This window comes from Lethenteron reissneri, chromosome 60, assembly GCF_015708825.2.
Source record: "Lethenteron reissneri isolate LAM-NWPU_2019-01 chromosome 60, ASM1570882v1, whole genome shotgun sequence".
In the NCBI taxonomy this organism is placed as follows: Eukaryota; Metazoa; Chordata; class Hyperoartia; order Petromyzontiformes; family Petromyzontidae; genus Lethenteron; species Lethenteron reissneri.
In genome coordinates this window covers 1,475,172-1,492,525 of record NC_083838.1, presented here as the reverse complement: position 1 = coordinate 1,492,525, position 17,354 = coordinate 1,475,172, and the positions used below count along the sequence as shown (strand labels likewise).

At 58.8% G+C, this 17,354-nt stretch overlaps 1 protein-coding gene across 1 annotated transcript; it reads left to right on the top strand.

Moving 5' to 3' along the window:
- Positions 1-2,696: 2,696 nt before the first annotated feature.
- On the top strand, positions 2,697-17,352 carry GART (phosphoribosylglycinamide formyltransferase, phosphoribosylglycinamide synthetase, phosphoribosylaminoimidazole synthetase; the record flags this gene model as incomplete). The annotated part of the gene is made up of 13 exons (XM_061575972.1): positions 2,697-2,847; positions 4,630-4,717; positions 5,178-5,322; positions 6,271-6,366; positions 6,753-6,927; positions 7,825-7,936; positions 9,327-9,395; positions 10,136-10,261; positions 13,366-13,453; positions 14,191-14,276; positions 15,189-15,366; positions 15,589-15,931; positions 17,289-17,352. Coding segments are annotated over exons 3-13 (1,482 nt in total), but the record flags the coding sequence as incomplete, so codon positions are not given.
- Between the last annotated feature and the right edge of the window lie 2 nt (positions 17,353-17,354).

Sequence of the window (17,354 nt, the reverse complement as noted above, 5' to 3'; positions counted from 1 at the left end):
ACTTCCTCTACGTGACTTTACCGAAAGAACCAAGAAGATGATGGTGAGAGTGTGAATGGGTGGTGAGGATGGTGAGAGTGTGAATGAGTGGTGAGTGGAGTTGCGAGCGAGTTGCTGCGTTGATGATGCACCCCCCCCATCACCCCCCCCCCACCATCACCACATCACCAGCCATCACCCCCCATCACCACCACCATCACCACCACCACCATCACCCCCACCATCACCACATCACCACCACCATCACCCCCCATCACCACCACCCCCACCATCACCACCACTATCACCACCACCATCACCACATCACCACCATCACCACATCACCACCACCATCACCACATCACCACCACCATCACCACCGCCATCACCACATCACCACCACCACCATCACCACATCACCACCACCATCACCACATCACCACCACCATCACCACCGCCATCACCACATCACCACCACCATCACCACATCACCACCACCATCACCACATCACCACCACCATCACCACCGCCATCACATCACCACCATCACCACATCACCACCACCATCACCACATCACCACCACCATCACCACCGCCATCACCACATCACCACCACCACCATCACCACATCACCACCACCATCACCACATCACCACCACCATCACCACCGCCATCACCACATCACCACCACCATCACCACATCACCACCACCATCACCACATCACCACCACCATCACCACATCACCACCACCATCACCACCGCCATCACATCACCACCATCACCACATCACCACCACCATCACCACATCACCACCACCATCACCACCGCCATCACCACATCACCACCACCATCACCACATCACCACCACCATCACCACCACCACCACCCCCACCATCACCACATCACCACCACCATCACCACCGCCATCACCACTATCACCACCATCACCACCACCATCACCCCCCCCCCCCCCCCCATCGCCATCACCACATCACCACCACCACCACCACCATCACATGGCCCCGCGTGTATCAGCATCGCAATGAATGAATGGGTGGGTTGGGACTCTTCAATGGATCAACTGCTCAACGTTAACTTAACAGGGGCTCTCACCCGAAACGTCGTGCGTTGTCATATCTTTCATTTCACTGGGTTTGTGCCGTTGTTGTTCTTGTGTCTAACTGATGATGGGCATTGCTCCAAGCCGCTCTGCTGATGACACACTGAATGCCGAAACCGCTACGTGAGATGTTGAAGTATCAATCGATTCAACAAAGCCAGACCGTGCCAGCCAAATCAAATCTCGACGTTTCGGAAGCAACACAAGCATCCGTCATCAGGTGGTGACTGCTCCAGAAAAATGACTGTAGCGTGTGAAGAGAGATATTTAGAGACACGCTGTTATATTGGGTACTGGGGGGGAGGGCAGCTTCTGAAACGTCGTGATTTAATTTAGTTTTATTTTATTTTGTTTTCACCTACTTGACTTTACCAAAAAACCCAAAGCGTATGGATATTTGCAATCACGAAAACTTCAAAGCTAGAACGTGCCAGCCAGTTTAAGAGGGGAACGCCGCGTCCCCGAGAGAGAGAGGGAGAGAGGGGTACGGCCACAGTGGAGACGGAGCGATGATCGGTGAATCCCGCTCGCAGTTGTGGAGTCGAGGAGAGAGAGGCACGGACGACGCCCGGTGCATCGTTACATCGTCGTCGTCGTGATCGTGGCTTGGCTTATTCATCCAGCAGTGGATTTACCGCGGCTGCTGATGCTGCTGCTGATGCTGCTGCTGAGACTGCTGTTGACGATGATGCTTCTGCAGCTGATGATGATGCTTTTGCTCATGATGATGATGATGATGATTCTGCGGCTGATGATGATGCTTCTGCGGCTGATGATGATGCTTCTGAGACTGCTGTTGACGATGTTGCTTCTGCGGCTGATGATGATTCTGCTCATGATGATGATGATGATGCTTCTGCGGCTAATGATGATGCTTCTGAGACTGCTGTTGACGATGATGCTTCTGCAGCTGATGATGACGATGATGCTTCTGCTCATGATGATGATGATGCTTCTGCAGCTGATGATGATGATGCTTCTCCAGCTGATGATGCTTCTGCTCATGATGATGCTTCTGCTCATGATAATGATGATGCTTCTGCAGCTGATGATGATGATGCTTCTCCAGCTGATGATGCTTCTGCTCATGATGATGATGATGATGCTTCTGCAGCTGATGATGATGCTTCTGCGGCTGATGATGATGATGCTTCTGCTCATGATGATGATGATGCTTCTGCTCATGATGATGATGATGCTTCTGCGGCTGATGATGATGCTTCTGCGGCTGATGATGATGATGATGCTTTTGCGGCTGATGATGATGATGCTTCTGCTCATGATGATGATGATGCTTCTGCTCATGATGATGATGATGCTTCTGCGGATGATGATGCTTCTGCTGCTGCTGATGATGCTGATTCTGCTGCTACTGTTGATGAGTCTGCTTCTGCAACTGCTGATGATGCTGATTCTGCTGCTATTAATGATTCTGATTCTGCTGCTGCTGATGCTGATTCTGCTGTTACTGTTGATGATTCTGTTTATGCAACTGCTTATGATGCTGATTCTGCTGCTATTGATGATGATTCTGATTCTGCTGCTGATGATGATTCTGTTTCTGCAACTGCTGATGATGCTGATGAGAGCAGGCCTTTGTTCGTGACCGTGATATTCTAAGGGGCCCAAATCCATAACGAGAGCGACCATTGGCCACGGTAACCATCGCCATCGACGCAGCGTGGATTCACAGCGAGGCGAATGTGCGTCTCGTGATCTCTGGCTCGCCCCCCTCTCTCTCTCGCGGGTAAATATTCGGAGCCAGATCTGAGAGATTGCCGCTGTGTGTCACGAGTTGGAGTCCTGTCGCTGCTAACGGAGCAGCAGCAGCAGCAGCAAGCAGTGTGGCAGGATAATCATGTTTGATCCTGATTTAAAGCTTTCGTGACTGCAGAGATTCATATCCTTGGTTCTTTCGGTAAAGTCACGTAGAAGGGAAATAATAATAATATAAATACTATTATATTATTAACAATATAAATATATATTTTATTATTTCCCTTCTACGTGACTTTACCGAAAGAACCAAAAATATGTTTGATCCTGTCCCGTTCTAGTTGTGACTTGTGGGGAGTGGATCTTGTAGGGAGTGGATCTTGTAGGGAGTGGATCTTGTAGGAAGTGGATCTTGTGGCGAGGGAACGGACATTCACGTCAAAATCAATCGTTGTTTACGATTACGACGGAGGTGAAAAAGTCATCACGGAGCGAACTTTACGGCGGGAGAACGAGAGAGAATGTCGGCCGGTAGAAAACAATGAAGAGGTCACTTCTCGTGCCTCGGCGGGAGACGTTAAAGTTCAGGGTGCTCCGGGAGAGATGCCTTGCCCTGCCGGAACGCACTCCGCCACAAAGAGCTTCGTGGCTCATCGGATTCCAATTCTCCGCGCGCCAAATCAAGATCCCCCATTCGACGGGCGTCCCCATCGGAGTTCCGGTCCAGAGGTCACGGGGAGGTCGCGGCCCGTGAACTCCCACGGGGCGAATGAATGTTGTTACCCTCTTGCCGCTCGTAGACATATACATAGTAGATTGTTTACTAGCAATAAAACGAGGAGTTACGGAGACGCGCCCCACCAATGGTTTATAGCCCAATCTTGTTACGGAATTAAGTGGCTTGCGACCCATCCCCAAACAAAGACAAAGATCCCCCCGCCCGCCCGTGTAGCCCACGCGGCCCGCCGGGACAAGTGCCGTTGGCGAGCGGCACCCACGAAGGCCGGCACGCGGTGTGGCCACGACCACCCCCGGCCGCCTTTGTCTCCCCCACCCCCCCCCCCCGCCCCCCCAATGCTAATGTTCACCGCAACGGGTACTCATTTGAGGCCGAGTCGACCCCGGGGAGGTCCGGCGCCCAGTTCGGATGATCGTCGCCGATGTTGTGCCGTGAGCGGGAATCGAACTCTCGGCTCGCACCAAGTTGGCGCCGCCGCCCACCCCCCGGCACGCACGCGCACACACATGTACACGTACACACGTGTACACACATGTACACACATGTACACACATGTACACACATGTACACACGTGTACACACATGTACACACATGTACACACATGTACACACGTGTACACACATGTACACACACACCTACACACACACCTACACACACACGTACACACGTACACACACGTACACACATGTACACACATGTACACACATGTACACACATGTACACACATGTACACACATGTACACACACACCTACACACACACACCTACACACACACACCTACACACACACGTACACACGTACACACATGTACACACATGTACACACATGTACACACACACCTACACACACACACCTACACACACACACCTACACACACACGTACACGCACACGTACACACATACACGTACACACACACGTACACACACACACACTCGCGCGCGCGGCTCGCGCAGAGCGCATGCGTAGACGCACGCGAACATACGCACGTGCTTCCACACACACACTCGCGCACACTTGCACGCGAACACACGCAGACGTACACACGCGCGCACTGCCTTGTTCTGTGTCCCAGGCCTTCAGGAGTGTTGTGCTGAGCGACGCGGCGTCGGTGAGGCTGAGTTTCTGCGCACGGGCGGACATCGACGCAAGGAGTTGAGGAGGTGAGGTGTGTGCACGTGTGTGTATGCACGTGTGTGGGTACACGTGTGTGTGTGCATGTGTGTGCACATGTGTGTGCGTGGGTGCACGTGGGTGCACGTGTGTGCACGTGAGTGCACGTGGGTGCACGTGTGTGTGTGCACGTGTCTGCACGTGTGTGTGTGCACGTGTCTGCGTGCGCGTGCAGCGGTTAGCGCTATGAACCCGGCAGATACCCGAGTTCGATTCCTGCTCACGGCCACCACCGACACCGCTGACGATGATCTGAACCGGTCCTGGGCCTCCCCCTAGATCGGCTCAGCTTCAAACGAGCACCTGGTGCGTTGCGCAGTGAGCATCGCCGCTGGGGAGAGACAAAGGCGGTATGGCGCTTCGACAGCCACGCACCCCGACGGCACTTGCCCCCGCATCCTGGTCGAGGCTACCCGGGGCACCTTTGCTTGTGTGTGTGCGCGCGAGCAGATGGACACGGTGCTGGTGCTGGGAGGGGGGGCGAGGGAGCACGTCCTGGCCGGGACGCTCGCCCAGTCGCCCCTCGTCAAGAAGGTCATCGTCGCCCCCGGCAACGGGGGCACCGCCACTCACGGCGGCAAGGTGGAGAACTCTGGTGGGTGCCGACACGGGGAGGGGCACGGGGGGGGGGGCACGGGGGGAGCGGGGGGGGCACGGGGGGCGGCGCACCTGATGAAGACCAAGGTGACGACGATGACGACGATGACGACGATGACGACGACGACGACGATGATGACGATGATGGTGACGATGATGACGATGATGGTGACGATGATGACGATGATGACGATGATGGTGACGATGATGACGATGATGGTGACGATGATGACGATGATGACGATGATGACGACGATGACGACGACGATGACGACGACGATGACGACGACGACGACGACGACGATGACGATGATGGTGGTGATGGTGACAGTGATGGCATTGACGATGGTGGTGATGGCTGGTGATTGTCGTCACGCTGCTACCAACGTGCTCGGCCTGGCGGCTGTGAGCCGGCGCTTTGGGGGCATCGTCAGCGAGGGTTGGTGGATCGCGCACGGAGAAGGGGCCGTAGCCCTGCTCCGCCAGGGGACGGTGGCACAGCAAGCGGACTGAGTGCCACGTGTCGTAGTGCTTGGACCGCCGTGCCGGCCTTCGTAGGTGCCGCTCGCTGACAGCACTTGCCCCAACAGTCTGTTAAGGATATACGGGGGATCTTTGTCTTTGTTTGGATGTGTGCATTGCCGGTGTGTGTGTCTGTGCGCGTTACAGGTGCGTGTGTGTGTGTACGTGTGCATTCGTTACAGGTGTGTGTGTGTACGTGTGCATTCGTTACAGGCGTGCGTGTGTGTATACACATGTGCGTGCGTTACATGCGTGTGTGTGTGTGTTTGCGTGCGTTACATGCGTGTGTGTGTGTGCGCGTGACAGGCGTGTGTGTGTGTGCGTGCGTTACATGCGTGTGTGTGTGTACGTGTGCGTGCGTTACATGCGTGTGTGCGTGTGTGCGTGCGTTACATGCGTGTTGTTGTGTGTGCGTGCGTGACAGGCGTGTCGGTGGCCAACCACTCCCTGCTGGTGCAGTACTGCGCCGACCACAACGTCTCCATGGTGGTCGTGGGGCCCGAGGCTCCGCTCGCCGCCGGTGAGTCTTGCTGCAACCCTCGCCAGCTCGGGGCAAAGGCGCAGCCCAGCAAGTGCCGCTGCTGGGGGAAGGAGGCCTCGCCCCCCCCCCCAACCCCCCGCACAAGGGGGGGAGCCTGCGATTGTTCTAGATCGCTCGCTCGTTCGCTCGCTCGCTCGTTCGCTCGACTGTTCCCTCAATCGCTCGATCAATCGGAGGCGTGCGCAACGCTCGCCGTTGCTTGTGACGCGTGGACAGTGCTGCTTGTTGCTGGCCACTCGACGTTGTGGGGGGGGGGGGGCCCTGTGCTCATGTGAGAATCATCTACCAACCCCCCCACTTTTCTCTGTATGTCACCCTCGTCGTCGTCGTCGTCGTCGTCGTCGTCATCGTCGTCCTCCCACGAGGCGTGAGTGACGATCTGGTGGCCGCCGGAGTCCGTTGTTTCGGGCCCTCGGCCCGCGCCGCTCGCCTCGAGTCGAGCAAGGCCTTCGCCAAGGCCTTCATGGAGCGCCACGGCATCCCCACGGCGCGCTGGGAGGCCTTCACCGAGCCCCGAGCCGCCTGCGCCTACATCAACTCGTATGACGCCACCACAACGACCACAACCACCACAACCACCACAACCACCGCAACCACCGCAACCACCACCACAACCACCACAACCACCACAACCACCGCAACCACAACCATCGCCACAATCGGCACCATCGCAACCACCACAACCGCCATCACAACCATCCCCATCACAACCACAACCGCCACCACATCCACTGCCACCACAAACAATGCCACCACATCCACCACATCTACAAGAGCTACCAACACCACCACCACCACCACAACCGCCGCCTCTAACGCTATCGCTACAACCACCACCACTACTGCCACCACTACCGCCACAACCACTGGCAACAACCACCAACACAACCACCACCACTCCGACTGCCACCACAACCCCACTGCCGCCCCCATCCTCATCCGGCCACTTTTGCCCAGGATGCATTTCTCCCTCTGGGGGTGCTGCGGTCCTGTCGCTGCTTGCTGCCGTTTCCCACAATGCCACGTTCTCTCTTCTTCGCAGAAGGGATCTGTCCATGTGTCTGTGTGTCTGTTCGTGTGTTCGTATGTTCGTGTGGCCATGTGGCCATGTGTCTGTCCGTGTGTTCGTGTGTCAGTCTATCCGTGTGTCAGTCTGTCCGTGTGTCCACCCGTTTGTGTGTTCGTATGCCCATATTGTTAGTATGTCAGCGTGTCTCCGTGCGTGTCTCTGTGTCCCCACGTGTGTCTCCGTGCGTGTCTCCGTGCGTGTCTCTGTGTCCCCACGCGTGTCTCCGTGCGTGTCTCCGTACGGTCGAGCGTGGTGTCGGCCACCCACCCCCTCGCGCGCCGTTCCAGCCTTCATAGGAGCTGCTCGCTAACAGCACTTGCCCCAACAGTGTGTTAAGGCTACACGGGGGATCTTTGTCTTTGTCTCAGCACGGAGCCCGCGCCGCTCGTCGTCAAGGCGAGCGGCCTGGCCGGAGGCAAGGGGGTGGTGGTGGCCAGGGACCGCGAGGAGGCCTGCCGCGTCGTCATGGAGATCATGCAGGTGCCGGTGGCAACCACCTCGGGCGGGCCCCCCCCCCCCCTCCCGGGCCCATGTCCATGTGGTGGTGGGGATGGTGGTGATGGTGGTGGTGATGGTGGTGGTGATGGTGGTGATGGTGATGATGGTGGTGGTGGTGGTGATGGTGATATGGTGATGTGGTGATGGTGGTCGTGGTGATGGTGGTGGTGATGGTGATGATGGTGATGGTGGTGGTGATGGTGGTGGTGATGGTGATGATGGTGATGTGGTGATGGTGATGGTGGTGATGGTGGTGGTGGTGATGGTGGTGGTGAAGGTGATGATGGTGGTGGTGATGGTGGTGGTGGTGATGATGGTGGTGGTGGTGGTGATGGCGATGGCGGTGGTGACGGTGGTGGTGGTGACGGTGGTGGTGGTTGATGGTGGTGGTGATGGTGGTGGTGATGGTGGTGGTGGTGATGGTAGTGATGGCGATGGCGGTGGTGACGGTGGTGACGGTGGTGGTGGTGACGGTGGTGACGGTGGTGACGGTGGTGATCATGGTGATGGTGGTGGTGATGATGATGGTGGTGATGGTGGTGATGATGGTGATGATGGTGATGGTGGTGGTGATGGTGATGGTGATGATGGTGATGTGGTGATGGTGATGGTGGTGATGGTGGTGGTGGTGATGGTGGTGGTGAAGGTGATGATGGTGGTGGTGGTGGTGGTGGTGATGGTGGTGGTGGTGATGGTAGTGATGGCGATGGCGGTGGTGACGGTGGTGGTGGTGACGGTGGTGACGGTGGTGGTGATGGTGGTGATGATGGTGATGGTGGTGGTGATGGTGGTGATGATGGTGATGGTGGTGGTGATGGTGGTGATGATGGTGGTGATGATGGTGGTGATGGTGGTGATGATGGTGATGGAGCTGTCATTTGTCATTGCCAGGTCGCTTCTGAAAAAGAAGCTCTTTAGCTTGGTTTAGGTTTTTATTTGTGTTTGTGTTCAAGTTGCTTGTTTACCTTTCCTGCACTTTGCACTCCCTCCTGTATTGTTGGACTGCTTGTGTGACCCCGTGCCCCTGCTGTGTGTCTGTGGGAAAGAGCTTTGTAGCTCATCGGATTCCCCCAGTCGAGATATTGATTCTGATTCTCCCTCCCCATACCCCCACACCCCCCCACCCCCAATGACCCCCACCTCCCATGCCCCCCACCCCCCATGCCCCCCCACCCCCTCATTCCCCCACCCCCCCATACCCCCTATGCCCCCCACCCCCCCCCCTGCCCCCCCCATACTCCCTACCCCCCCGCGCCCCTATGCCCCCTACCCCCCCGCGCCCCCAATGACCCCCAACCCCCCATGCCCCCACCCCCCCCACCCTCCACCCCCCCCCCCCCCCATGACCCCCACCCCCCCGTGGCTGGAGCAGGACCGTGTGCATGGCGACGCGGGGGAGACGGTGCTGGTGGAGGAGGTGCTGGAGGGGGAGGAGATCAGCGTGAGTTGGTGCATTGGTGTGTGTGTGTGCGTGTCTGTGTGTGTGCGTGTCTGTGTGTGTGTCCTGTGTGTGTGTGTCTGTGTGTGTGTGTCTGTGTGTGTCTGTGTGTGTGTCTGTGTGTGTGTCTGTGTGTGTGTCTGTGTGTGTGTCTGTGTGTGTCTGTGTGTGTGTGTGTGTCTGTGTGTGTGTGTGTGTCTGTGTGTGTGTCTGTGTGTGTGTCTGTGTGTGTGTGTGTCCTGTGTGTGTGTGTGGTGTCTGTGTGTGTCCGTGTGTGTTGGGTCTGCGTGTGTGTGTGGGTCTGCGTGTGTGTGTGGTCTGCGTGTCTGTGTGTGTCTGTGTGTGTGTGTGTGTCTGTGTGTGTGTGTGTGTCTGTGTGTGTCCGTGTGTGTGTGTGTCTGTGTGTGTCCGTGTGTGTGTGTGTCTGTGTGTGTGTGTGTGTGTCTGTGTGTCTGTGTGTGTGTGTGTGTGTCTGTGTGTGTGTGTCTGTGTGTGTGTGTCTGTGTGTGTGTCTGTGTGTGTGTGTGTCTGTGTGTGTGTGTGTGTGTCTGTGTGTGTCCGTGTGTGTGTGGGTCTGCGTGTGTGTGTCTGTGTAAAAACATCGTCACTGGGGAAGACAAAGGCGGCCGTGCGTGGTGCTGTCCACCCACCACCTCGTGTGCTGTGCCGGCCTCCGCTGACGCCACTTGCCCCGACAGCCTGTGTGTGCTACCCGGGTGCCCTTTGTCTGTGCCCGTGTGCAGTGCATGTGCTTCACCGACGGCCGCTCCGTGGTGATGATGCCACCGGCCCAGGATCACAAACGTGTGGGGGAGGGGGACACGGGGCCCAACACGGGGGGCATGGGGGCCTACGCCCCCACCCCACAGGTACGCACACACACACACACGCACACACACGCAAAGATCCCCCGTGTAGCCTTAACAGACTGTAGGGGCAAGTGCTGTTAGCGAGCAGCACCTATGAAGGCCGGCACGGCACACGAGGGGGTGGGAGGCCAGCACCACGCCCGACCGCCTTTGTCTCCCCCGTGGCGATGTTTACACACCGCGCCAGGTACTCATTTAAGGCTGAGTCTACCTAGGAGAGGCCCAGGACCGGTTCAGATAATCGTCACCGGTGTTGGCTGTGAGCGAGAATCAAACCCGAGTCGCCAGGTTCGTAGCGCAGCGCGCTAACCGCTGCACCACCGCTCCCCACATACACACACACATACACACACGTACACACGAAAAACAACAACCGCCATTCGCCGCTAAGTGGCGGTGACGTCACCACGGCGCCTGTGCCAGGCCAGGTGCACTTTGAGGCCACGTGAAGTGTCGAACGCCCGCTGGCAGGAGGTCACGGGGCAGACCCGGGCGCCGTGGGCCGCCGGGTGTTGCCTCCTCCTGTGCCAACTCGCTGCGCTCTGGCCGCCCCGACGCGTCGCGACCGTGACGTGTCTCCTCGTGGTGACGCGTCACGTGGTGACGTGTCTCCGCGTGGTGACGTGGTGACGTGTCTCCGCGTGGTGACGTGGTGACGTGGTGACGTGTCTCCTCGTGGTGACGTGGTGACGTGGTGACGTGTCTCCGCGTGGTGACGTGGTGACGTGTCTCCTCGTGGTGACGTGTCTCCGCGTGGTGACGTGGTGACGTGGTGACGTGGTGACGTGTCTCCTCGTGGTGACGTGGTGACGTGTCTCCGCGTGGTGACGTGTCTCCGCGTGGTGACGTGGTGACGTGTCTCCGCGTGGTGACGTGGTGACGTGTCCCCTCGTGGTGACGTGTCTCCTCGTGGTGACGTGTCTCCTCGTGACGTGGTGACGTGTCTCCGCGTGGTGACGTGGTGACGTGGTGACGTGGTGACGTGTCTCCTCGTGGTGACGTGTCTCCGCGTGGTGACGTGGTGACGTGTCTCCTCGTGGTGACGTGGTGACGTGTCTCCGCGTGGTGACGTGGTGACGTGGTGACGTGTCTCCGCGTGGTGACGTGTCTCCTCGTGGTGACGTGGTGACGTGTCTCCGCGTGGTGACGTGTCTCCGCGTGGTGACGTGTCTCCGCGTGGTGACGTGTCTCCGCGTGGTGACGTGGTGACGTGTCTCCGCGCGGTGACGTGTCTCCGCGTGGTGACGTGGTGACGTGTCTCCGCGTGGTGACGTGTCTCCGCGTGGTGACGTGGTGACGTGTCTCCGCGTGGTGACGTGTCTCCGCGTGGTGACGTGTCTCCGCGTGGTGACGTGGTGACGTGTCTCCGCGTGGTGACGTGTCTCCGCGTGGTGACGTGGTGACGTGTCTCCGCGTGGTGACGTGGTGACGTGTCTCCGCGTGGTGACGTGGTGACGTGTCTCCGCGTGGTGACGTGTCTCCTCGTGGTGACGTGTCTCCGCGTGGTGACGTGTCTCCTCGTGGTGACGTGTCTCCGCGTGGTGACGTGTCTCCGCGTGGTGACGTGTCTCCGCGTGGTGACGTGGTGACGTGTGTCCGCGTGGTGACGTGGTGACGTGTCTCCTCGTGGTGACGTGTCTCCGCGTGGTGACGTGGTGACGTGTCTCCTCGTGGTGACGTGTGTCCGCGTGGTGACGTGGTGACGTGGTGACGTGGTGACGTGTCTCCTCGTGGTGACGTGGTGACGTGTCTCCTCGTGGTGACGTGTCTCCTCGTGGTGACGTGTCTCCGCGTGGTGACGTGTCTCCGCGTGGTGACGTGTCTCCGCGTGGTGACGTGGTGACGTGTCTCCTCGTGGTGACGTGTCTCGCGTGGTGACGTGGTGACGTGTTCCGCGTGGTGACGTGTCTCGCGTGGTGACGTGGTGACGTGGTGACGTGGTGACGTGGTACGTCGTCTCCCTCGTGGTGACGTGGTGGACGTGTCTCCGCGTGGTGACGTGGTGACGTGTCTCCTCGTGGTGACGTGGTGACGTGTCTCCGCGGGTGGACGTGGTGACGTGGTACGTGTCTCCGCGTGGTGACGTGTCTCCTCGTGGTGACGTGGTGACGTGTCTCCGCGTGTGACGTGTCTCCGCGTGGTTGACGTGTCTCCGCGTGGTGACGGGTCCCTCCGCGTGGTGACGTGGTGACGTGTCTCCGCGCTGTGACGTGTCTCCGCGTGGTGACGTGGTGACGTGTCTCCGCGTGGTGACGTGTCTCCCGCGTGTGACGTGGTGACGTGTCTCCGCGTGGTGACGTGTCTCCGCGTGGTGACGTGTCTCCGCGTGGTGACGTGGTGACGTGTCCTCCGCGTGGTGACGTGTCTCCGCGGGGTGACGTGGTGACGTGTCTCCGCGTGGTGACGTGGTGACGTGTCTCCGCGTGGTGACGTGGTGGACGTGTCTCCGCGTTGGTGACGTGTCTCCTCGTGGTGACGTGTCTCCGCGTGGTGACGTGTCTCCTCGTGGTGACGTGTCTCCGCGTGGTGACGTGTCCTCCGCGTGGTGACGTGTCTCCGCGTGGTGACGTGGTGACGTGTGTCCGCGTGGTGACGTGGTGACGTGTCTCCTCGTGGTGACGTGTCTCCGCGTGGTGACGTGGTGACGTGTCTCCTCGTGGTGACGTGTGTCCGCGTGGTGACGTGGTGACGTGGTGACGTGGTGACGTGTCTCCTCGTGGTGACGTGGTGACGTGTCTCCTCGTGGTGACGTGTCTCCTCGTGGTGACGTGTCTCCGCGTGGTGACGTGTCTCCGCGTGGTGACGTGTCTCCGCGTGGTGACGTGGTGACGTGTCTCCTCGTGGTGACGTGTCTCCGCGTGGTGACGTGGTGACGTGTCTCCGCGTGGTGACGTGTCTCCGCGTGGTGACGTGGTGACGTGTCTCCGCGTGGTGACGTGTCTTCGCGTGGTGACGTGGTGACGTGGTGACGTGTCTCCGCGTGGTGACGTGTCTCCGCGTGGTGACGTGGTGACGTGTGTCCGCGTGGTGACGTGTCTCCGCGTGGTGACGTGGTGACGTGTCTCCGCGTGGTGACGCGTCTCCGCGTGCGCTCCTCTCTCCAGGTCTCGGCGGACTTGCTGTCCATGGTGCAGCGCTGCGTGCTGCAAAGGACGGTGGACGGGATGATGGAGGAAGGGAACCCCTACATTGGTGAAGCACTTTTATTGTTGTTGTTGTTGTTGTTAAACCCTTCCCCGTTCCGTGACGTCTGCACGTCGCCATTGTTTGTAAACGACGTCGTTACTCGCCGACGGAACCGTAGCAGCGCCGACGGCGTCGACCGAGACAGCCAACGACTGTCTGGCCGCGCAATATCTACGAAGACGACAGCGACGACGAGACGAGACCACCCCCAGCACCGGCAGCCCCGAGCTCTCCGCTGCTTTTATCCCCCTCGGCGCGTCCTGGCCACGCCCTGGCTCCACCCTGGCTCCACCCTGGCTCCACCCTGGCCACGCCTCCAGATGGTGTCTTCCGTGACCCTTGCCCCAGTTCCTCCACCCTGCCAACACACACCCACATACACACACAGACATACACACACATACACAGACACACACATACACACACACATACACACACACACATACACACACACAGACACACACACATACACACACACACAGACACACACACACATACACACACATACACACACACAGACACACACACACACACACAGACACACACACACATACACACATACACACACACACATACACACATACACACACATACACACACACACACAGACACACACACACCGTGTATACGCTCGTCCACCGCAGCTGCCATTGGCGGTAGCCACAGCTGCCGTGTTCATTGCTCTTGGAGCTTAAATCCCTGAGCGCTTGTGTGTGTGTGTGCGCGCGTTTGTCCGTGTGCAGGCGTGCTTTACGCTGGATTGATGCTCACCAAGGCCGGGCCCAAAGTTCTGGAGTTCAACTGTCGCTTTGGAGATCCCGAGTGCCAGGTGTGTACTTCCGCGCGTTTTGTGCGTGCGCGTTTTGTGCACGCACGCGTTTTGTGCGCGTGCACGTGCGTGTGTACACACACGTGGGGAGCGGTGGCGCAGCAGTTTAGTGCGCTGCGATAACGAGCTCGGGACCGGTTCAGACAATTTTCTGAACCGGTCCTGAGCCTCCCCTGTGTCGTCTGGGTCTCAAATTGAGTACCTGGTGCTTTGTATAAACATCTCGCCACTGGGGAGACAAAGGCGGCTGGGGTTGGTCCATCCTGGGTTTAACCTGCAGGCTGGATTGTGTGAGGAGCTCACAGATCCCTGAGAGATCTGGACACAGTCCCATCATCAGTGAGCTCCTCCGGCAGGCAAGGCTGGGTCACGTAGCCCACTTGCCTAGTTACCGCATGCCTAAAGAGCTTTTGTTCGGCCGGATCGAGGGGGCTAAACGGGCGCGGCACGGGCTAGAGAAGAGATGGAGTGATGTGGTACAGGAGGATGTGGAGCTGAGTGGACTTGCCGATGACCGGTACCAGCGGTGTCAAGATTGACCCCTGTGGGGGATGCTGCAGTGCAGTCGGAGGCAGTCGCCCTCCACTCACTCACCCACCCACTCATTCAGTCTCCCACTAACGCACCCACCCACCCACCCAATCACTCCCTCACTCACCCTTCTCACCCACCCACCCATTCACCCACCCACTCACCCGCCCACTCACCCACCCACTCACCCACCCACCCACCCAAGCACTCCCTCACTCACCCACCCACCCAAGCACTCCCTCACTCACCCTTCTCACCCACCCACCCATTCACCCACCCACTCACCCACCCGCTCACTCACCCACGCGCTCCTGAACCTGGGATGACCTCCATGACGACCTCTCGACGACCTTTTGACCCCCCTCTCCACGCCCCCCGCAGGTGCTGCTGCCGCTGCTCAAGTCGGACGTGTACGCCGTGATGCGTGCGTGCGCCAGCGGGAGCGGGGGCTCCCTGGCCGACGAGCGCGTCGAGTGGTGGAGCGGGCGCTCCGCCGTCACCGTGGTGATGGCCAGCCGCGGTTACCCGGGCGACGCGCCCACCGGATTCCCCATCACAGGTGAGGCGTTGGGGGCGACCGTCGCCACGGCAACCGCGATAACTGCTGCCGTGGCAACCGCCTCTGGTCCCTCTGTCTCCGTGATAACGACAGCTCTGACGTAATACAAAACATCGGCAGGGTAAGTGCCTCGTTTAACGCGCTGGTGGTGATAGCGAGATGCGTTCTCTCGCTCTCCATCTCTCTCTGCCCATCTCTCTCGCTCTCCCTGTCTCGCCGCAGGCATCAGCCGGGCCCAAGAGCTGGGCTGCCTCGTCTTCCACGGGGCCACCAAGACGCGAGCGGCGGGTGGCGGAGGAGCAGCAGCAGCAGCAGCAGCAGCAGGAGCAGCAGCAGGAGCAGCAGGAGGAGGAGGCGACGATGACGACGACGGCTGGAGGCAGCAGCTCGTGACGAGCGGCGGCCGCGTCCTCTCCGTGACGGCCGTGGGTCACGACCTCCGCGCCGCCCTGACCCTCGCGACCTCCGGGGTCGCGGCGATCCACTTCCAGGGCGCCTTCCACCGGCGCGACATCGCGCACAGAGGCCTCGCCGAGGGGGCCCGGGAGGCCGCTCCACTACTACCGTGAGACATCCGGGACGTTCCTCCCAGAGGTCGCAAACGGGTTTTGATTCCTTACCCGTACCCGGCCGCACCAGGGTCACAAACGGCTCCCGTACCCGGCCGTACCAGTACCCTACCCGTACCCGGCCGGGTACGGGTAGGGTATGGGTATCGGGTACCTGATTGCGACCTCTGGGATGAAGCCATGTTGCAGGCGCGGGTGGGTTGATTCTAGGAACTTGAATTGTGAGAAGAGACAAGACGTTGGGAAATGAGTGACAAACGGTTACTCACCAGTGACTCGCGGTCTACCCGTACCCGTACCCGGCCGCACCAGGGTCGCAAACTGGTACCCGTACCCGGTCGGGTAGGGTACGGGTATCAGGTACCCGGTTGCGACCTCTGGTTCCTCCCTCGCGTCGATAACTATGCGGATCGGTGACGATTAACTAAACTACTTTTCTATTTTACCGGTAAGCGCTCGCCCGGCTGTGCGGCTCTTTTTCAGCAGCGACCACCTGGGTGTCAGAAATGATAGCTCGACCAAGTGACTCATCGTCGTCGTCGTCATCATCATGTGGACATTTATAGCAGCATCCACGTTCTCTAAACGCGTGGTGATGTTGATTCTAAATGCGGAGGGAAAAACCCGAGGATCCAGACCACGGGGAGAGAGAGAGAGACGAGAGAGACTACAAATACACAGCAGGCATCGTCAGGGTCGGGATCGAACCCACGACCTCCTGCACACCAGGCGAGGGAGTTAACATCTCCTAGTGATGATGACGGTGGTGGTAGTAGTGATGATGGTGGTGATGGTAGTGATGATGATGGTGGTGATGGTAGTGGTGACGGTGATGGTGGTGGTAGTGGTGATGATGGTGATGGTCATGGTGACGATGGTGGTGATGGTCGTGGTGACGATGGTGGTGATGGTCGTGGTGACGCTGGTGGTGATGGTCGTGATAATGGTGGTGTTGGTAGTGGTGATGTTGGTGGTGATGGTAGTGGTGATGATGATGGTGGTGGTGATGATGATGGTGCTGGTAGTGGTGATGGTAGTGGTGATGATGGTGGTGGTGACGATGGTGGTTATGGTAGTGGTGACGATGATGGTGGTGGTAGTGGTGATGATGGGGGTGATGGTTGTGATGATGGTGGTGACGATGGGGGTGACGATGGTGGTGATGGTAATGGTGACGATGATGGTGGTGGTGGTGATGATGATGGTGGTGGTAGTGGTGATGCTGGTGGTGATGGTGGTGATGTTGGTGATGGTAGTGATGATGATGGTGGTGGTGACGATGGTGGTGATGGTAGTGGTGACGATGATGTCCCTGCACCCCTCCCATCCCCCATCTCCCCCCCCCCGCCCCAGGCCACTGACGTACGCCGGCAGCGGCGTGGACATCGATGCAGCTGACGCGCTGGTGACCTCCATCAA